The following is a 23,077-nucleotide window of genomic DNA, read 5'->3' as shown; positions in this document are numbered from 1 at the left end:
TCGAAAGAAAATTATTTATTTTGTCCATTAAAATAACATCAAATTGATCAGAAATACAGTGTAGACATTGTTAATGTTGTAAATGGCTATTGTAGCTGAAAACGGCTGGTTTTTTAAGGAATATCTATATAGGCGTACAGAGGCCCATTATCAGCAACCATCAGTCCTGTGTTCCAATGGCACATTGTGTTTGCTAATCCAAGTTTATCATTTAAAAAGGCCAATTGATCATTAGAAAACCCTTTTGCAATTATGTTAGCACAGCTGAAAACGGTTGTGCTGATTAAAGAAGCAATAAAACTGGCCTTCTTGAGACTAGTTGAGTATCTGGAGCATCAGCAATTGTGGGTTCGATTACAGGCTCAAAATGGCCAGAAACAAATAACTTTCTTCTGAAACTCGTTAGTCTATTCTTGTTCTGAGAAATGAAGGATATTCCATGCGAGACATTGCCAAGAAACGTAAGATCTCGTACAACGCTGTGTACTACTCCCTTCACAGAACAGCGCAAACTGGCTCTAACCAGAACAGAAAGAGGAGTGGGAGGCCCAACTGAGCAAGAGGACAAATACATTAGTGTCTAGTTTGAGAAACAGACGCCTCACAGGTCCTCAACTGGCAGCTTCATTAAATAGTACCCGCAAAACACCAGTCTCAACGTCAACAGTGAAAAGGCGACTCCGGGATGCTGACCTTCTAGGCAGAGTTGCAAAGAAAAAGCCATATCTCAGACTGCCCATCTTAATCTTTTATTTTTATTGCCCAGTCTGAGATATGGCTTTTTCTTTGCAACTCTGCCTAGAAGGTCAGCATCCCGGAGTCGCCTTTTCACTGTTGACGTTGAGACTGGTGTTTTGCGGGTACTATTTAATGAAGCTGCCAGTTGAGGACCTGTGAGGCGTCTGTTTCTCAAACTAGACACTAATGTATTTGTCCTCTTGCTCAGTTGGGCCTCCCACTCCTCTTTCTATTCTGGTTAGAGCCAGTTTGCGCTGTTCTGTGAAGGGAGTAGTACACAGCGTTGTACGAGATCTTTCGTTTCTTGGCAATTTCTTGCATGGAATAGCCTTCATTTCTCAGAACAAGAATAGACTGACGAGTTTCAGAAGAAAGTTATTTGTTTCTGGCCATTTTGAGCCTGTAATCGAACCCACAATTGCTGACGATCCAGATCCTCAACTAGTCTCAAGAAGGCCAGTTTTATTGCTTCTTTAATCAGCACAACAGTTTTCAGCTGTGCTAACATAATTGCAAAAGGGTTTTCTAATGATCAATTAGCCTTTTAAAATGATAAACTTGGATTAGCAAACACAACATGCCATTGGAACACAGGACTGATGGTTGCTGATAATGGACCTCTGTATGTCTATGCAGATATTCCATTAAAAATAAGCCCTTTCCAGCTACAATAGCCATTTACAACATTAACAATGTCTACACTGTATTTCTGATCAATTTGATGTTATTTTAATGGACAAAATAAATGATTTTCTTTCGAAAACAAGGACATTTCTAAGTGACCCCAAACTTTTAAACGGTAGTGTATATATACAGTAAGGATGTGAATGTTAAAGGGTTTACAGCGCAGAGCTAAACAGTACTATAAGCATGGTGCAAGTATTCAAGGCAATTTAGAGACGTACACATTCAGGTAGTTACACACATCCACCTTCAACTGTTTTCCCTCTCACCCAAGGCTTAACCACGACATGTAAAGACACACTGTGTCATCACACCCCAGAAAACAACACAACATTGTTCTTCTCAGACTTTTATGGCTGACACACAACGGTTGCCCCCTGGCTTGTTATTGGAAATGAATCGAAGTGGCAGAATGGGAGCTGACAGATTATCATTATTATTTTCCATCTGTCAGGGAGTGGAGGAGTAGAGGGCAAGGAGACAGCCAAAAACAATCCCCTCATTGCCATCTGGAACAGTAAGAAGGGATTGGAATGTTTTTTGTTCCTTGTGTCGAAACCATCAACTGTCTGCTGCACACTCACACAAACATGTTACACAACCTAGGTGTCCTAATGGCTCACGGCAGTCCCATCAAAATCTTCTGAACATCACTCTCTGGCCACGGTCCTTCCTTGCCAACTCATCACACCTGTATCCATCTCCACTAATCGTGTGTGTGTGTGAGCGTGTGATGGTGAGTCACTCTTTAAGCTTGGCCAGCAATAATGATTCATATTTGGAGCAACGTTGGTGATGACATGCGTATCCATGGCAACAGCATGCAGTGGGCTACTGGGGCCGTCCCCCTTCTATGTCATATTGCAGTCCTCCTGAAAACTACTCAATGCCACTCAACACTGCTCGATGCAACTCAATAACATCCAATAGAACTCAACACTACTACACACAACTCAGAAACACCGGATCCTGATCAACACAACTCAACAACACTGAATACTTTGATACTCATCAACACAAATTAGTATTTCAGTCAATTGGTAGACATCTGTCCCAGTTTACACTAATTACTACTTAGTATTCAATAGTCCCTTCACTGAACGCAACTAACTGCAGCTGATTTAAGCTGACCTTCTAACCCCCCAAATTGTAAAGTGGTTATCCCACTGGCTATAGGGTGAACGTACCAATTTGTGAGTCGCTCTGGCTAAGAGCGTCTGCTAAATGACGTTAATGTGCCCTTGAGCAAGGCACTTGACCCTAATTGCTCCTGTAAGTCGCTCTGGTTAAGAGCGTCTGCTAAATGACTAAAATGTAAAATGTAAATGTAAATGATTTCTCCCCACTAGGGAACACTCAGTACTAGAACACCACACACACACACACACGCACACACACTGTGACTGAGCGCCTGAACAGAGCTGCTGACCTTAGCGAAACAGTGTAATGTGAAGGCCCAAGACTCAATAGGCCTGAGAGGCATCTGCTTCAGACAGACAGGCCTGAGATCAGTCGATAAATTAAGCTTTATCTACTGTAGTGCAGTTCCCAATAGCACAGCCCAGTGCGCTGTATAGAGCTGTGACTGCACAGAGACGTGGACAGAGGAGTACCTCAGAGCAGCATGACACACAGCTGCTCCATAAATACTAACTAATTAACATGGACTGAATTACAGGACATTTACATTGCTGAAAATGATCAAGGTCCAAAATAAAAGCATTGATGCAAAGGGGCAGCAATAGGGGTGAGCCTAGAGCTGTTGCGGTGACCGTATTACCGCCACACCGGCGGTCAGGAGTCATGAAGGCAGTCAAATTCCACGTGACCGTTTAGTCACGGTAATTAGGCTTCTCCAAGCTCTGATGCTGCTGATGGTCATTAGTAGCCTACCAAACTTGCTAACTGCCTGGTACTCAGCACTCTATTGTCCCTCTAATCACTCTGACATCAATGCAAATGTAATCGAATATCTAATCAAACACTTCATGAGAGCCCATAAGCTCATGTTGCGCAACATTTCTATAGGCTATGCAATTGAGGGAGAAAACAGAGTGATGGCCTCTACTAAAAAGAGGAGGATCCCATCAGCTTTCTATAGACTAGGCCTACTATATTTATTTCTCTACTTTCCTAATATTAAGCACATCAGGACCTAACATATGTATGCTATTCTTTTCTTCTGAAATAGACTACATTTTCTTCATATCATGCTTCTTTAGACCTGTCTAAAATAAATAATGGATTTATTGAGAAGGTGTAGGCTATATTACATGGATTTATGTGACTTTTTAAAATGTAGATGTTCCAAAGGACTACATCAGTGGCTTGTAGGCTATGTGTGGAAGCCAGGAGATGCTAAATGTGTTTATGTTAATTAACAGTCAATTACCGTGAGACCGACAGTTATTTGCTTGACAATCACCGGCTGACGAAATTTCGTGACCGCCACAGCCCTAGATGAGCCCAAGTAAAACTGATGGGGTCCATACTTGCGAACATTAGATTTTTAAAATGTATTTAACCTGCGCATCAGCCAATTACAATCGTTGACATAGTTGCACGTGATAGAATGCTACATTGTGTAGCTGGTCCCATCAGATAACCTGGCACACGTTAGCCCTATGCTAACCTCACCAGCTTACCATTATTATTTCCTGTAACAAATTCCGCATCAGCCTATCAAAGATCTTAGACTTTATATCCACCAACCAATGGCATTTCTTAGAATAGGTCAACTTGGCCTCAACTTGGCCACCAGATGGATATTTTAAACCTCCAAATTCAAGGTTTACTTTTGTTCCACTTGTTCTGTCTCCAGTGTAGAGTGACAATATTGCATGATGATGCATCCTTGACTAGGCTACTAGCTACTAACCTTAGACAAAATTCAAAAAGGCACGTTTTTGCATATATGACAAAATCCCATGTTTTTGCTCATCCGTTTCACACACATCCATGTGCCTTTACGGAAAAAAAGATAAAGGAGGTCTATACAACATTAAGTTTGTCGTACATCATAATATTATTTATTTTTTAAGTCAAAAAGCCTTATGGACTTGTCAAATAGCTGTCATGTACAGTGGGGAAAAAAAGTATTTAGTCAGCCACCAATTGTGCAAGTTCTCCCACTTAAAAAGATGAGAGAGGCCTGTAATTTTCATCATAGGTACACGTCAACTATGACAGACAAATTGAGAAAAAAAATCCAGAAAATCACATTGTAGGATTTTTAATGAATTTATTTGCAAATTATGGTGGAAAATAAGTATTTGGTCACCTACAAACAAGCAAGATTTCTGGCTCTCACAGACCTGTAACTTCTTCTTTAAGAGGCTCCTCTGTCCTCCACTCGTTACCTGATTTAATGGCACCTGTTTGAACTTGTTATCAGTATAAAAGACACCTGTCCACAACCTCAAACAGTCACACTCCAAACTCCACTATGGCCAAGACCAAAGAGCTGTCAAAGGACACCAGAAACAAAATTGTAGACCTGCACCAGGCTGGGAAGACTGAATCTGCAATAGGTAAGCAGCTTGGTTTGAAGAAATCAACTGTGGGAGCAATTATTAGGAAATGGAAGACATACAAGACCACTGATAATCTCCCTTGATCTGGGGCTCCACGCAAGATCTCACCCCGTAGGGTCAAAATGATCACAAGAACGGTGAGCAAAAATCCCAGAACCACACGGGGGGACCTAGTGAATGACCTGCAGAGAGCTGGGACCAAAGTAACAAAGCCTACCATCAGTAACACACTACGCCGCCAGGGACTCAAATCCTGCAGTGCCAGACGTGTCCCCCTGCTTAAGCCAGTACATGTCCAGGCCCGTCTGAAGTTTGCTAGAGTGCATTTGGATGATCCAGAAGAGGATTGGGAGAATGTCATATGGTCAGATGAAACCAAAATAGAACTTTTTGGTAAAAACTCAACTCGTCGTGTTTGGAGGACAAAGAATGCTGAGTTGCATCCAAAGAACACCATACCTACTGTGAAGCATGGGGGTGGAAACATCATGCTTTGGGGCTGTTTTTCTGCAAAGGGACCAGGATGACTGATCCGTGTAAAGGAAAGAATGAATGGGGCCATGTATCGTGAGATTTTGAGTGAAAACCTCCTTCCATCAGCAAGGGCATTGAAGATGAAACGTGGCTGGGTCTTTCAGCATGACAATGATCCCAAACACACCGCCCGGGCAATGAAGGAGTGGCTTCGTAGAAGCATTTCAAGGTCCTGGAGTGGCCTAGCCAGTCTCCAGATCTCAACCCCATAGAAAATCTTTGGAGGGGAGTTGAAAGTCTGTGTTGCCCAGCGACAGCCCCAAAACATCACTGCTCTAGAGGAGATCTGCAAAATACCAGCAACAGTGTGTGAAAACCTGTGTCATTGCCAACAAAGGGTATATAACAAAGTATTGAGAAACTTTTGTTATTGACCAAATACTTATTTTCCACCATAATTTGCAAATAAATTCATTAAAAATCCTACAATTTGATTTTCTGGATTTCTTTTCCTCATTTTGTCTGTCATAGTTGACGTGTACCTATGATGAAAATTACAGGCCTCTCTCATCTTTTTAAGTGGGAGAACTTGCACAATTGGTGGCTGACTAAATACTTTTTTCCCCACTGTACCATCTTTATCATTGCTTCCTGGTAACACACACTGCTAAAGCAGTTGACTTTAAAAAGACAGTGCACATTAACTGTGGGTTCGAGCCCCCCTCGCATTAAGCATTTTCGTTAAGGAAAACACTGTTCACTGCTGGTCCTCGATGCTTGATTAAAATAACACATATGTGACTAAGTGGATGATTATAATAATACATATAAATGTAAGTGTAGCCTACACGTCTATTTAATATAGCCTATAGTAGCGACAATTATTTATATAGCAGTGCCAGTAGCCTCCGTGTCAGTCTGCAAGAAGGACTCCAACAAGAAGCTCCTCATTAAATGTATTATTTTCTTCTCAACACACTAATACAATAAATGTAATTCTACATTTCAAAGGGGGAAAAAACTAATGTGGGATTTGAACCCTTGCCACAATCTGCGACAAATACGAGGATCTAGGCGGTGAGTGTACAAAACATTAAGAACAGCTGTTTTGTACACTCACGTGTATATGACCAGTCAGTTAAACATGTGATCTAGTACCCGAACGTACCGTTGGACTTCTGTTATGTGTGCTTTCATAAACAAGTGTTGGATCACGTCCAACTACGTCTGTGATTTTAATTGGCTGATACGGAATTTAAACCGGATACAATCACAGGGCTAAGTCTGCCAGGTTATCTTATGGGAAAAGTTGACATATAGCGTTGGATCACGCCAAACTACGTCAATTTAAATTGGCTGATGCGCATTTTGAGACGGAGGTCCAGGTTAAACGTAAACCTTTTCTAATGTTCGCAAATATGGCCCCAGCATGTCATAGAGCCAGGAGTTTATCCTTCCCATGTGGCCTGAGCAGGACAAATTGCTCTAGGAAAAGGAAGAGAAGGTTGTGACTAGGCCATGAGTTAATACTCTAACACACTCAGCGACAACAATACATTTCCTGTCGCTATGGGAGAGGGAAGAGATCTGCTGTTGTCTGTCCAGTCGGCACATCTCTCACACACACATTGACCTCTGACCCCTCAAGTGGGCACTTTATCTGTGATTGACCAAGGAGAGACGAGTGACGTCAAACTCCCACAGGCTGTCACAAAAGCATTCCACACATGTCTCAAGCACTCAGAGGGAAGAGTGTGTGTGTGTTTGTGTGTGTGTCCCTGCATCATGCTTGTGTCCTCCCAGGCATTGAACCTAGGTAATCTGCGTACTTCCATACGGATAGTCCATTGAGCTAAAGCCTACATCAGCTCTGGGAGCACAAGTCTTCCGGTCTATGGCAAGGTTACTCATCGCCGTAGTGCCTGTGTAGTTCACTGAACCACCTCCACTATATGTGCCTGTGGTCCTCTGGAGACCTATGGAACCATGGGCCCTGTTCTGTACAGATCCCCACAAAGGTAGTGCAGGGAGCGAGGGAGGTCCATGAAGGCAGGAATGGAACGGGGCCTAAGTGTGCTCTGCAGGAGGAGGAGAACACGCAGCGTGAGCATAGTCTGTCGAGTCCTATCAGAGATACTTCTGACCTTGAGAGAGATGTATTGATCATCCAGCACTCTTCCAAACCCAGAGAAAACTGATACCTGCCTTCCTGAATCATTGATAAGCATACAGTGCTCCCTCTCTCTTCTCTCTCTTTTTTGCCATTCCAAAGAAAAGTTCATTATCAAACCAACCAAGATTGTTTTAAAGGTCCAATGCAGCTGTTTTTTATCTCAGTATCAAATCATTTCTGGGTAACAATTAAGTACCTTACTTTCTCAAGCAAGTATTTTACTAGGAATGTCTGGGAGTGGTCTGAGTGGGGAGGGGAAAACTGAAAACTAGCTGTTATTGGCAGAGAGGTTTGAACTCTATTTCTTATTGGTCTATTATCTAATTTACTGCTTGGTGATGTCACCATGGAAGGCCAAAACTCCATCCCACCAAAATGTCACAGTGTTATTCCAACCTTATAGTGTGGAAATATACACTGAGTGTACAAAACATTATGAACATGACATAGACTGACCAGGTGAATCCAGGCGAAAGCTATGATCCCTTTTTGATGTCACTTGTTAATTCCACTTCAATCAGTGTAGATGAAGGGGAGGAGACAGGTTAAAGAAGGATTTTTAAGCCTTGAGACAATTGAGACATGGATTGTGTATGTGTGCCATTCAGAGGGTGAATGGGCAAGACAAAAGATACAAGTGCCTTTGAACGGGGTATGGTAGTAGGTGCCAGGCGCACCGGTTTGAGTCAAAAACTGCAACGCTGCTGGGTTTTTCACGCTCAACAGTTTCTCGTGTGTATCAAGAATGGTCCACCTCCCAAAGGACATCCAGCCAACTTGCCACAACTGTGGGAAGCATTGCAGTCAACATTGGCCAGCATCTCTGTGGAATGCTTTCGACACCTTGTAGAGTCCATGCCCCGACGAATCGAGAATGTTCTGAGGGAAAAAGTGGGTGCAACTCAATATTAGGAAGGTGTTCCTAATGTTTTGTACACCCAGTGTATATAAAACACAGGAAAATCACATATTTGACAGCACTGGGCATTTAAGGTTCAGAGGAACAGGTTAAAGTCTGTTTGTCATGTAACAACATATTTGTAAAGACCAATTTAGACAGATACTCTAATTAAAATGTATCTTGGCAAACAAACACAGATTTAGAACATTTGACCAATACCTGACAAACGTTTTTTTCTCTGACGCCCATCACAGAAAATGATTTAGAACTTATTCTATACATAGACTAACATTTTCTGAATTAGTAACACAGAAATCTGCCTCCTTAACTCTCTGGACACACACATACACACACACGCACGCACGCACACATTCATATTGACTCTCACAAAGTGTAAAATACATGAACAACTTAAATCTACACGCACATAAGACAGTGTCGAGTAAAAAAAGAGTAACCTCCGATCCTTACTGTACTCTACGTCTTATTGATGACAGTAGAGCAGTAGCAGGCTGATATTAATTTTTAAAATGTATTATTTTATTATGTATTCCACTCTTTTACTGTATGTGTGTGTTTGTGTGTGTGTGTGGGTTGTGCACCGAGGCATCCAGAGAAAGTGTGTCTAGTTGTCTCACATGCTCCTGAACAGTTGAGTGAGCACAAACAGAACAGGGCTCACTACGGTCTCTTCACACCTTTTGTATCGCCCATACTGCCCTATCTATCTGTGTATGTGTGTGTGTGTGTATTAGCTAAATGTTAGTAGATTGGGAGAGTCTTTTTATTTACACTTCTGTACACCAGCCTATGAGCAGGCTACATTACCTACAAGGACTGCGGTGAGAACAAATACAAATCAAATCAAATTTTATTTGCCACATGCGCCGAATACAACAGGTGTAGACATTACCGTGAAATGCTTACTTACAGCCCTTAACCAACAATGCATTTATTTTTTAATAAAAAAGTAAAATAAAACAACAACAACAAAAAAGTGTTGAGAAAAAAAGAGCAGAAGTAAAATAAAATAACAGTAGGGAGGCTATATACGGGGGTTACCGGTGCAGAGTCAATGTGCGGGGGGCACCGGCTAGTTGAGGTAGTTGAGGTAGTTGAGGTAATATGTACATGTGGGTAGAGTTAAAGTGACTATGCATAAATCATTAACAGAGTAGCAGCAGCGTAAAAAGATGGGGTGGGGGTGGGGGGGCAGTGCAAATAGTCCGGGTAGCCATGATTAGCTGTTAATGGAGTCTTATGGCTTGGGGGTAGAAACTGTTGAGAAGCCTTTTGGACCTAGACTTGGCGCTCTGGTACCGCTTGCCGTGCGGTAGCAGAGAGAACAGTCTATGACTAGGGTGGCTGGAGTCTTTGACAATTTTGAGGGCCTTCCTCTGACACTGCCTGGTATAGAGGTCCTGGATGGCAGGAAGCTTGGCCCCAGTGATGTACTGGGCCGTACGCACTACCCTCTGTAGTGCCTTGCGGTCGGAGGCCGAGCAGTTGCCATACCAGGCGGTGATGCAACCAGTCAGGATGCTCTCGATGGTGCAGCTGTAGAACTTTTTGAGGATCTGAGGACCCATGCCAAATGTTTTCAGTCTCCTGAGGGGGAATAGGCTTTGTCGTGTGCTCTTCACAACTGTCTTGGTGTGTTTGGACCATGATAGTTCGTTGGTGATGTGGACACCAAGGAACTTGAAGCTCTCAACCTGTTCCACTACAGCCCTGTCGATGAGAATGGGGCGTGCTCAGCCCTCTTTTTTTCGCTGTAGTCCACAATCATCTCCTTTGTCTTGGTCACGTTGAGGGAGAGGTTGTTATCCTGGCACCACACGGCCAGGTCTCTGACCTCCTCCCTATAGGCTATCTCATCGTTGTCGGTGATCAGGCCTACCACTGTTGTGTCGTCGGCAAACTTAATGATTGTGTTGGAGTCGTGCCTGGCCATGCAGTAATGGGTGAACAGGGAGTACAGGAGGGGACTGAGCACGCACTCCTGAGGGGCCCCCGTGTTGAGGATCAGCGTGGCAGATGTGTTGTTACCTACCCTTACCACCTGGGGACGGCCCGTCAGGAAGTCCAGGATCCAGTTGCAGAGGGAGGTGTTTAGTCCCAGGATCCTTAGCTTAGTGATGAGCTTTGAGGGCACTATGGTGTTGAACACTGGCGGTAGTATGTGTGTGTGGGTTGTGCACCGAGGCATCCAGAGAAAGTGTGTCTAGTTGTCTAGTTGTCTGAATAGCATTCTCACGTAGGTGTTCCTCTTGTCCAGGTGGGAAAGGGCAGTGTGGAGTGCAATAGAGATTGCATCATCTGTGGATCTGTTGGGGCGGTATGCAAATTGGAGTGGGTCTAGGGTTTCTGGGATAATGGTGTTGATGTGAGCCATAACCAGCCTTTCAAAGCACTTCATGGCTACAGACGTCAGTGCTACGGGTCGGTAGTCATTTAGGCAGGTTATCTTAGTGTCCTTGGTGGTCTGCTTGAAACATGTTGGTATTACAGACTCAGTCAGGGACATGTTGAAAATGTCAGTGAAGACACTTACCAGTTGGTCAGCACATGCTCGGAGTACACGTCCTGGTAATCCGTCTGGCCCTGCGGCCTTGTGAATGTTGACCTGCTTAAAAGTCTTACTCACATCGGCTACGGAGAGCGTGATCACATAGTCATCCGGAATAGCTGGTGCTCTCATGTATGCTTCAGTGTTGATTGCCTCAAAGCGAGCAAGCCCCTTGTGTAGGCAGCACTTCTGTAGCCATACACAGTACGAGATCAGTCATAGGCTACTCAGTCTTTACTTGGCTCCAATGTGTCTTTATAAGGATGCGGTATGTGTGTCTTAAAAGTAAAAGTGAGTGTCTTGAGCATTTCAAGTCTCACATAGACTTTTGCTTTTAGTGTGGATCATGATTTTGAGTGACAGGAGTGTCATTCCTCCATCAGAAAGGAAATAATATAAAATGTAGTGAATAGACAGAAACTCGTTATGAACGTTCCTGCAGACAATGCGGAAACTCAAGCTAACTTCCTACTCAGATACACACACGTGTGCGCCTGCGCACAGAAAAGCACACACATACACGTACAGAGGAAGGAGAGGAATTGACGCCTCCAGTGGAACCTCATCCTCCACTTCCGCAGAGGAAAGGAGAAACCACTTCTCCCCCTCTCCCTCTTTCTGTCACAACCGTCCCCCTCAGAGGGGCAATAAATCAATCAGTACCAAAATAACTGACCACACTGAGGCAGCCCTCCCAAATTCCTACACACACAATCTGATCCAAAATACACACACTCATACACACTCAGGTCGGAATTCAATCCATTGCAGATAGAGGATTTCAGGATAGCGTTCAAAAGGTATTTTAGAAGGCATAGTCACACTTTGATCCTCATATCATTTCCCAGTATGGTGAATTATTAGTACAAACAATACAACATAAGCGATTTGAGTGAGTCAGTTTACACCTCTATTGTTATTCCTAATATCGGTTAGTATCTAAATCCTCTTAAGTACCTCTGCGTTAAACAACAGCAGCATCAGTAAAGACAGTGATGGGCTACAGTGCAGCGTTACCTGCATGGGCGACGCACAATACAGGGTTGTGGGGTTATTAGTGTGGAACAAGGTATAATGAGACATTGAGACGGAGATCCACATGCATGTTATTCACTAGAAACGACTGAGTACCTCTTTACCACCATTCAGACCCCACTCTATGGTTTTATCCCAAATGGTACCCTACTTCTTATACTGTGCCAGTGCCAAAATAAGTGCACTATTTAGGAAATAGGGTGCCATTTCAGATTTGAGAGAAAGCCCCTGTCTTTCTATGCTAATGATTGACTACAGTAGCGTACTGTGTAAAGGGACTTACCTTTGATTCCAAACTTTGAGTTACCCCCGAATTTCAGGATGACCAGCATCAATAGAAAACCCACGAAGGCTACTGCTACAATCCCTACGACCACATATACCTGAAAGAATGACATAGGTGTTGAGCTAGGACCACCACTACCACTCGAAAATACAATGTGTCACAGTGTGTAGCTTACTACCACCAAGATACATGACACCTACCATATAAAAACATTAAATATAAAACAAACACACTTTCAACTATAAACATACTATATAGTAGTACGACTAATATAAGTAGTGGTAAAACATACTGTATAAAAACATAAACAAAATGTTATAAGCACTGCTCCCACAACATTTACAGGCTCCCACAAACACAAAACATACACATAAAGAGGTGACTTAAGAGTGTGACTTACAGCAACTCTGTCTTCCGGTGGCTCTAGAGGTGTGTCCTCTGCTTTCAAAGAGCAGAGAAGACAGCAGATGCTACAGTATCCCTCATTTATAATGAAGTTGATCAAATGTGTGTCCCTGTGGGTAACACGTTACTTGAGGGGTACCTACATAAGCACTTCATAACAATATTTGTATTATGTCTTGCGGTTGTTGACATAAGCATTTGCTGCTTATGAATGCAGTATATATGGGTTGGGTAATGAATGTGTTATGAAGTCCTTATATAGGTACCTTTCAAGTAAAGTGTTCACTCTATGAGTGTGTCAGAGTGACATAGGCCTATGTGCTTTTTAAGCTCTGATGTGTGATTGGGTAATGTGAAGGGACAGTCACTACACCTGTAGTTGGGTCTGTGGTGCCCAGGTCCAGTGTGACATGAGGAGAGGGAAGAGAAAATAAACTATTAACACTCAATAACACAAAAAGCAAACCTCAGAAATCAGTCTTCAAAGTATTTCTCAAGTCAATCATCTTTAGTGTCAGGACATCTGGTATTCATAAAAGTAAAGAACACTGTATAATTCTCAACAGTTCAATGAGTGATTCAGACAGTCAATGTTGCATGTAAATATTTGAAGAGCCACTCACCATAGTAAAGTGGTTCTGTCACTGTTCCTGTTGAGTAAAATACAAAAAGTACTTGATTGAGAAATAAAGGTCATAGATTAGTTAGGAACTCCCATCACCTGGTTGTCTAGGTCTAATTGGACACCAATTGAAAATAATTAACAGAAATGAGCAGACACACAGCCCTCTAGGATTTGAGTTTGACACCCCTGTCCTAAGTGCAATTCGATCCCTAGCCCCTACCCCCTAAGCACTTGAGTAGATCTGAGAGGATTGGACAGATAAGTGTTAGCAATATGGTAATAGCTCCATCTTGCCCTTTGATAGGCCAGGTGGAATTGTTGCCATATTGCAGACTATCCAATCCTCTCATATTGACACAAGTGGGATAGGGGTTGAATTGGTATTCAGAGAGTGGTCACACTACACACCACATACCTCCATCAAAGGGGTCAAGCATGAAGTGAGCCTCGACGGTCTTGCGGTCTTGTCCGTACTTGTTGCTGGCCAGCAGGGTGTACGGTCCGTTGTTGATGTGTGTGGGGCTGTCCAGCTGCAGGCAGCCGTGGTACTCCCTCTCAGAGAAGTCATGGATCATAGTCATGATGTAGGGTCCCTCATTTACCGGCTCCCCGTTTAACAGCCAGCGGAGCTCGGGCTTTGGGTTCCCAGACAAACTGAATGGGATGCACCAGTGGTGGTCCGAGTAGGCATCACTCAACTTACTGATGTTAGGGGGAACTGGGAGAGAGAGAGAGAGAGAGAGAGAGAGAGAGAGAGAGAGAGAGAGAGAGAGAGAGAGAGAGAGAGAGAGAGAGAGAGAGAGAGAGAGAGAGAGAGAGAGAGAGAGAGAGAGAGAGAGAGAGAGAGAGAGAGAGAGGGAGGGAGGGAGGGAGGGTGGGAGGGAGGTAGGTAGGGAGTGAACGGGTGAGTGAGTGACAAAGATTGAGGGAGAAGCCAAAGTCCGGAAAAAAAACATTAGAAGAGGGAACTAGTTAAGACAACGGATTATTCTCATCCTATCCCCTCCTTGTCTAGAGAGTAATGTTTGGAACTCACAGAGGATGTCGAGGAAGACTGAGGACTCATTCTCGCCCACAATGTTCTCAGCGCTGCAGGTGATCTTACAGTTGTTGTCCAGTGAGGAGAGGTTATAGAGATGGAGCTCAGACACCTGCCCTGAGGCCTCAATCTGCAGAGGACCACACAGAGACACAGTGAGTCAAGCACCCACCTCATCCACATTACCAATGCTTTTACACATCCACTACTATTTTGCTACTATTTTGCAAACACAAGACCTATTGCTGTTTTTTAGTGCTACTGTAAGATTATTGTTAACCATTTCTATCCAGATATCCTTCCCTAGTGTCTTGTTCATTTTTGGCATTGTGCTGGTTCTTCTGTATGAGCGCCTATGCTAAACAAATGGTGCTACGCCTAGATTAGCAAGTAGCATTATAGGCCAAAGCTGGTGAATAATTGGTGTTAAAAGCCTCAGTGTTAAAATATCTGCATTATATACAGCTGGCCATGGCCATTGTAAAATATATATATATATAGTGTGAAACAGTATTGCCGTTAAAGTGTATATTATCACTGTTCATTAAGAATGTACCTGTTTAAAGGTGTGAATGGTTTATTCCAGGTAAGGGTAGGTCCTTTTAGGATCCCTGTTCACCTCATTCAGGGAGAGCTGCTTGTCTAGGCAACATGTTGATGCTATAGCTCTACCATATACTCAAAGACGTGTGAGTTTATAGGCGTTTTGCCTTAGTCCTCCTCGAGCTGAGGTAATTCTGCTATTGGCCAAGTAAGTATGTTTTTGAAGTTCATTATTATAAAAAAATTTTTATCTTAATCTTTCTGCATTTGTATATCCTACTTATTTTTACATCTGCACCTCTGACTAAACAGGCTGCCAGGTCCTCTGTCTTAAAGAGCGACTGCCCCTAAAAAGCAACTTCTCGTTTTGAAAATGGTCCATGTGGCATCGATATGAGTTAGAAAAATGTATTCTATTTTCAAAATTGACTACAAAGTGTAAATAGTATAATTTTGGTCATAAAGTCAGTCTCGTCCAAAATTGAGATTTGCGAGATGATCGGAAAAAATTGTGTCAAGGAATGAAGGGTACCATAACAGTTTCCTTGGGTTGGGTTTATTTTAATCCTGCCCACATGCCCACAGCTGGCAGCACCTATGAAGTAATCATCAATTAGGAGCACAGCTGCACACGACCTGATCATAATGCCCATGGTCAATTTGGTTTGACATTCGATATCCCTATGGGGCTAGTTAGGGACCATCAGTAAATAACACAATGTACATGGGACAATATTTTTAAATGGTCAATAGCTCCCAATTTTAATCACTTAAAAACTTCAAACCAACTACAAATTGTAGAACTTCATATACAAATATTGAAATCATTTAATGAGGAAACTAAAAGATGTGCAACATGAAAATGTTGTCCCATTTACATTGTGTAATTTATGGACGGTCCCTAACTATCCCCAGATCTATCCAAAGTCAAACCAACTTTGCCACGGTCGCACACCAATAATTTGGCTAACTCTTCCCACCACATCAAACCACACCCCGAAACCAACTCACGTTTGAAATCAGTCATAGCATTTCTTAATGAACCAAATCTAAAACGAGGCCAAATCAGGAAGTGCAGTCGCCCTTTAACAGAAGGAATGTGCCTTTAACTGGTGGATTAGTGTTGTTGCTGATGGGTAGGTCCAGGAGTCTTACATGAGCAGAACCAACTCTGGGCCCAAGTTAGAGGCCCTAGTAACATGGGCACAGAGTTTTTCCGGATCAGGTCACGTGGTCAGTAAAACTCCTGGCCCTACTCATGGGTGCATCTAAAACTGCATTCTATTCCCAATATACAATGAATAGGGTGCCATTTGAGATGCAGCCATGGGCTTTTTGGTGGTGGGCGACGGTGGTGACTGACCTCATTGTAGGAGACGAGTGGGGTCATGTTCCAGATGAGCTCAGGAGAGGGCGCTCCGGAGGTGTTGCATGTCAACACCACATCAGCACCCTCCTGCACCATCACCTTGGATGGGCTCAGAGTTGCCATGGGAACCACTGCCAACGACAACGAAGGGGAGATTCAATGCAATCTTAGTTAAAAATCACAGCACACACACAGCGGTGGTCACACACAGATTACAACTCCATGTGTCTCGCAACTCAGATAAAATTGATTAGACACAATTTGGAGCCTCTCTAAGAGGAGACAACAACACAACCAAAGGTGGAGGGGATGGGACTGTGACCTGAAGGTGACCCACATGTGTCCATTCAGAAGCTTGGCTGCCTCTTAGCCGCAGCCAAGGGCATGGGAGCGTCTGGCGAGGAAGGGCCAGTGTCGACAGTCCTGGCTGATAAAATGGACAGATCTCTTATCTCCACTAATAGACATCGCCAAGACTCTTATCAGCATGGCAACGCTCTCAATGATTCTAGAACCCAGAAAACTATTAATTTCAGCACTCAGACCATACCATCTTAAACACCTTTAGTAAATCAACCATTACAGCTTGAGCAGTCTCAGTTACTCTCTTACAAGCACTGCCAGCTGCAGTGTTAACCCTACCCACTCAACAAAGCTACAGTACACTAGTAAAGCACAGTATGCCTTTACAATGTGTCCATCATTAACAGCACAGCCCGTGGGCTAATCTGGTTGCAATGGTTGTTTACTGGTTGTAATCAGTTTTAGACACTAAAACCTACAGCATCAACATCTCCAATATAAATATTGGTCGGCAGCAGTGAAGGTCATAGCTTAGTCTCAGATAACTTCTGTTTCCAACACATGAAAACTACAGCACTGAGCTGTGGATTTCATATAGTACAGGATGACAGAGAGAGAGAGGGAGATATGAACAGAGAAAGAAAGACAAAGAGATACCCTGAAAAAGAGAAGTTCAGAGAGAGAGAGAGAGAGAATGACAGAAAAAGGGGGTTTGCAAGGTTCTCATTGCTGCCTGGCAGGCCTGGGGCATCGTACACACGCCTCTCCCGTGAGTCGTCTTCATATGTCACTCACACAGGGGTCCCCCTGCCGTCTCTCCAGGGGCCCGCACGTAACCATGGCGATGGCGAAAATAGCAGCCTAATGGAGTGGTTTAGGGAAAAAAATAAGATCCATGGTGTGTGTTTTGAGGATCATTGGGAGATGTGCGTGTGTGTATGAGCGTGCATGTGTGTGTGTATTTTGGGGCCATTACCACAGTGAGGGGGGTTGAGCTTGGTCAGAGGTTTCCTCCCACCACCCTCCTCTATACATTTGAGCCCCTGAGCATCAGCCTCCTCTCCCAGCCACAGCTTCATCCACATGTTCTCACAGGAACAGTGCAGCGGGTTCCCTGAAAGAATCCTACACACACAGAGAAACAAAGTGTTGAATATTGAATCACACACTGACACAAACACACACATGTATGCAGGTATGCGCACATACAGATGCGCACACATGCACTAATGTTTTTTTAAAATCTATGATGACACATTGTCAGTCAGGGGTGCATAAAACACTGAAATAAAGATAGAGAGAGAGAGAGAGAGAGAGAGAGAGAGAGAGAGAGAGAGAGAGAGAGAGAGAGAGAGAGAGAGAGAGAGAGAGAGAGAGAGAGAGAGAGAGAGAGAGAGAGAGAGAGAGAGAGAGAGAGAGAGAGAGACAGACAGACAGACAGACAGACAGACAGACAGACAGACAGACAGACAGACAGACAGACAGACAGACAGACAGACAGACAGACAGAGTGAATAAAGTTGATTTGAAAAGCAACTCACAGATTTGATATGTTTAAATGTCGAAATATCCTCCAATACAGAGATGACAAGTTGTTGTCTTTCAGATTCCTGTCAATCAGAATGAACATTATTATCGATAATTAGTTGAAAGACATATACAGCATATCCAAAAGAAATGCTAAACTGTACAACCATTCCAGCAACTGTTCCTGTCTGTCTTACAAGATATAATTATTTTTGTAAGAACTGTAGTTTGACCTTCACATTGAGATGAATTTTGCCTTATAAAAGCCACTCACAGATACTGAAGTTTGAGGTTGTTCTGGAAGGCCAGTCGAGACACATAGGTAAGCCTGCTGTTAGTCACAGTTCTGCAATGCAAATATACACTATAACATCATCATATTGCACTAGGATGCTGACACCAATCCAATCTGGGCTCCATCATGACCACAAATATAAGATATCACATAACATAACAGACTTACAGATTCGTGAGGTTCCGGTAATAATGCAGGTCTTTGTCATTGATGGATGAGAAGCTACTCTGATTTGCAATATATCTGTTAAAATTAAATTGGGAAAAAAGGTTAGAGAATAGTAAGTAGTAGGCCTACACTGACGGGAGTTTTTGTTTAAAGATTTATGTCAAGTTCGTTTGGAAATACACAGGATCCTTCCTATAGACCCATACTCAAGTCCTCTAATTGTTGTCATTTTTAACAGTCGACTATTATGTAAACAAAATAAACATTGTTAGGCTACTTTTATTGTATTGTATCTTTATAATCCTATAACGTTTACAGTAGGCTATGTATATCAAAGGGTCGGCTATGGTCTTGAGAAAGAGAAGCTCCCATCATGTCCTCCTAACATCATGCATTCTAAATGCTGTAGCCCTAAAATAACCCAGATGATTCTCCGATTGTCTTCAATTAGGCTATGCTAAATCTGAACAGCTCTGAAACGTGGGTGGAGATTAATTTAGTCTAGGCCTATTAGTTTTAGTTCACAATAGAAGCAAAATGGCCTAGGCTATATACATTTCTCAGAATAGAACATTCTAGGCTTTCTAGGCTTTTGGGCCCATTATCGGAGCCAAGCGTCTGGGGGGGTATTAGTCTTTTGCTAATATTTGGATTAGGCTACTGTCTGGGTTTCTGCTGGAGGAGGACAACACCTCTCCACACTCCGTTGTGACTTCCCGGGGCCACTGTGGAGTGTCAATCGGTTCCGATTGTACACACACACACACACACACACACAGTCCATAATTATGTATTTTTGTTTATTTATTTTCCAAAGATCACTCCTGAAAAACTATACAATAGGTTTTATTAGCCAATTCAAATAGCCTAATTGCTGACTGAGAATTGACCATTCGATTGAACATTCAATTCTACTCATTTTGATAGCCTAAAACGCATAGCCTTTTTTCACCTCATGATTGTGTGTCAATAAGGCAGGCAGGCTATGTCTGTCATATTTGGTGGGTCCGTTGATGATGGATCATTGACAGTGACTCACATGTCGGTGATGTTGTCCATCTCCAGCTCAGACTGCAGCACTGGGAAAGCCATGATGCCCCGCTCCTGTTCCACACAGGCGATCCTGGTCCCGCTGCAGAAGCAGGACGCGGGGCAGGCGGCCCCGAGCCTCCACAGTCCCATTAATACCCAACACAACCCCAATAGAGACACCCCGCTACTCCTCCGAAAGGCGCTCATCTCGGCTCCTTCCACGCCCGACCCAGGACAGCTCGGATCAGCCAAGCTCCAGCAGAAAGAGACGCGGTCAGATGCTCAACCCAGACGGGCATGCACCAGCCGCTATCCGCGCAAATGGGTGAGACGGCGAAAATGGGTTTATCCGTTCCGCTCGTCTCCACAAGAATGCAGCCAGTCACTCAAAATCACATTGAGACACCGACGTGTGTGTATGCCAAGGATTCCTTTGCGCCGTCTCTCGCTCTCTCTCCCGCTCTCTCTCTCTCCCGCCTCTCAAACAGATGACATTGATAGGCCTAATTCCACACAAAACACCATGTCCTGTGCAGGTCTGCCAGATTCAGAGCCGTGGATGAATAGATAACCAACAGAGACGATGGAGCCGAAAGCACACACCGTTTAGGCTATTGTCGCGTTGTTCAGTCAGTGCACTGAGGAAGAGGCGGCGCGGGTACCAGCGTCAACGCATATGTTATAGATCGTCGACGCCGTCAGGAATACGCCCTCCAGCCGTCGTTCTAATTCTACTGCGATTGTTCCAGATGGTCAAGGGTTAAAGCGCTCTCTTCTCCTCCGCGTCATTCACCTGATGCCTTGTCTTTAGCCTTGTGTCCTTGTATAACGGACAAATAGCATAACCTGGAACATGACAGATATGGGGCTGGGTTTACAGCCTGAGTGTATGCGAATAGAATGTCGTGTGTTAATAAAAAAACCTAAATGACAGCGCACCCAGGTGTGCATCTGCTAAAATCCCATTTGATTTATCCCACTGGAACAGCGGGGCATGGGGGCACTAGCCTACTCTCAGTCACCAATCATTCCCTCTTTAGCTGCTGTATACCAACCTCCATCACCTTATTAAATCATTAGTCTGTATTTCATAACGATCAACATTTTTCGCCAGCATATGCACTGAATCAATCCTGACTGCAGCGGAGGGATGTTATTCACCCGCTGGACTCATTACAAATGGAGTCATAAATCTGCCTCCTTGGCTCCTTCCCGCCACACACACTCACACGCACACGCACACGCACACGCACACGCACACACACACACACACACACACACACACACACACACACACACACCAGTTCTGAGTCGCGCGCTCTCCCATGTCAGACACGATGTGACGTACGCAGTGACGCACAAGATGTAGCCTTCGTCTGAATTGAGGAGTTTACACAAACTGAGCTGTAGCCAATGAGGAGTCGACAGAAAATGCTAACATCCGGAAGGGGGAACTCCGCTCAGGTGTCTTTCTACGCCTGCTACGTTAGGTTAGCTGAGCTGAATCTGTCTCTACAAATCTATAGGGGTGTCTCCAACTTGGGGTTGGGCACAGTACGGTGTAGGCTATTGTGCATTCAGCGCATTCAGAAAGTATTCAGACCAAGTATTCAGACCCCTTGACTTTTTCCACATTTTGTTAACTTACAGCCTTATTCTAAAATGGATGAAACTTTAGAATAAAATAGAATAATGTTAGAATAAAACGCTTCAGTTTTACAGATTGAATTATTGTCCAACAAGTGTTTAAAGGCCTTGATAGTTTAATTCTAACATTAGATCATTCAAATATGTAATACAAATCTCCAAACCTCTTTTTGTTTTGTTTCATAGCACTATTAAATGCTCCAGGGCTAATTTCATTAGCATTTTGGCATGTTTTTCTAGATTTAGATCATAAAACATCGTTTATAAAGCAAACATTATCCCTTAGGTCTAGCACAGCAAATACTTCAATCGTTTAAGCATTATGTTGCAGAATAGTGATTACAATATTTTTCTAAATATTTACAAGGAAAATCAATCTTGAGGGGGTTAGCCATCAGTGACGGAGTTGACAAGCCACTGACGGAGTTGACAACAGACACTCAAAACATACATATTTTTGCCTCTAAAAATACAAGTTCAATACAAACATTTGTAAAATATGGAAATGTATTCTTTTGAAAATCCCCAATAAAAAATAACCATTCTATCAGGTCTTTCAGCACTCTGACGGAGTTGATGTTAGACAAAAATCTGACGGCGTTGATGTTTTACAGAGTTGACAAAAATGTCATTTTTCTTCTTCATTCAAGTGGTATACACAGCAGCAATTTAGTTTTTCTTCAGTTGCTTTATGACTCTGAAACCTAATTTAATGTAACATATTTGAATCAAAATTCATATTCTATTTTAATCTGTCAGGCAGATGGAGTTGACAGTTTATGGTTGTGACCAGAGTTATTCCAATATTGTTTGTTTAAATCTATCAAAACTAGAGAACTTTACAAACCATCAGTGGTCTTGTTGCACTACATGTAATGAGGACATGAATAAAGGATCCTTATGGTATAGCCAATCCTGCTCATATCTGATTAATTTAGGATTTTAGACAAATCTGACAAAGTTAACAAAATCTCCAGACATCTTTTAGGACTCAAAGTTTTTAGATAAATACATTTTAACACTTTTTTTCGTTGAGAGTTTGACATTGGGATCCTTTGCTCCGGACAGTGGCATTTCCAGGCATAGAGTCGATATGGAAATGAATAATATTGAAAGTATTAAAAAAATTAAAAAATATATACATTTTCCCTTATAAAATTCCCCTACATGTAAATGTAAAGCTCAAATAATGCAACAGAATGAAAGACAATCCACTATACAAATTAAGTTTCAAGAATCCCTGATCTAATTCCCTGCTATTCTACACATTTTGCCATAAGGCTGAGAGAAAATGTAGCAGTTTTAAAGCTAATTTCCTGTAATAAAAAATAAAAAAGTCCTGCTTATGATGTGTTCATATGTTATCTGGGCCTCCGGGGGGCCCCCCCCAAAAAAAAAAAAAAACACTTAGGCCATAACCAAATCCATATATGACTCTGCTTATAACTAACTATCCCTTCATCTGTGGTATTATCCCCAAATTAGGCCTACAGCTTGGACTGGCAAAGGTACTGTAGCTTATCGCCACGGTACTAAAGACATTACCAATCATGTACTGCTCCTCTGTGGCCATTTAGCAAGTACACATGCCCACAAAGTGGATCACTGGGGACTAGAAAATACCTTGTGGCTGTGGCTGTGGCCAAACTGTGGCTGTATATAAAAAATATATATAAACGTTTTACAAAAATACATATCTGACATGATTAACAAATTGATAAAATATGTTTT

At 42.9% G+C, this 23,077-nt stretch overlaps 1 protein-coding gene across 3 annotated transcripts in view; it reads right to left on the bottom strand.

Annotated features, from left to right (window-relative positions):
- Positions 1-20,852, bottom strand: part of ntrk2a (neurotrophic tyrosine kinase, receptor, type 2a) — a 42,867-nt gene extending 22,015 nt beyond the window's left edge. For 2 of the 3 annotated variants that reach the window (XM_041900474.2, XM_041900476.2), the window contains exons 1-12: positions 19,707-20,852; positions 18,668-18,742; positions 18,479-18,550; positions 18,219-18,287; positions 17,654-17,802; positions 16,369-16,505; positions 14,460-14,592; positions 13,839-14,141; positions 13,422-13,448; positions 13,172-13,183; positions 12,794-12,834; positions 12,391-12,490 (exon numbers count right to left, since the gene is read on the bottom strand). In XM_041900474.2, the coding sequence (XP_041756408.1) occupies positions 12,391-12,490; positions 12,794-12,834; positions 13,172-13,183; positions 13,422-13,448; positions 13,839-14,141; positions 14,460-14,592; positions 16,369-16,505; positions 17,654-17,802; positions 18,219-18,287; positions 18,479-18,550; positions 18,668-18,742; positions 19,707-19,906 (1,318 nt within the window). In that variant the 5' untranslated portion in view covers positions 19,907-20,852. The remainder of the gene's footprint in view (positions 1-12,390; positions 12,491-12,793; positions 12,835-13,171; positions 13,184-13,421; positions 13,449-13,838; positions 14,142-14,459; positions 14,593-16,368; positions 16,506-17,653; positions 17,803-18,218; positions 18,288-18,478; positions 18,551-18,667; positions 18,743-19,706) is intronic. The other variant, XM_041900475.2, reaches the window with a different exon arrangement.
- Positions 20,853-23,077: the final 2,225 nt, after the last annotated feature.

This window comes from Coregonus clupeaformis, chromosome 16, assembly GCF_020615455.1.
Source record: "Coregonus clupeaformis isolate EN_2021a chromosome 16, ASM2061545v1, whole genome shotgun sequence".
Lineage (NCBI taxonomy): Eukaryota > Metazoa > Chordata > Actinopteri > Salmoniformes > Salmonidae > Coregonus > Coregonus clupeaformis.
This window is presented reverse-complemented; position numbering and strand designations above follow the sequence as displayed.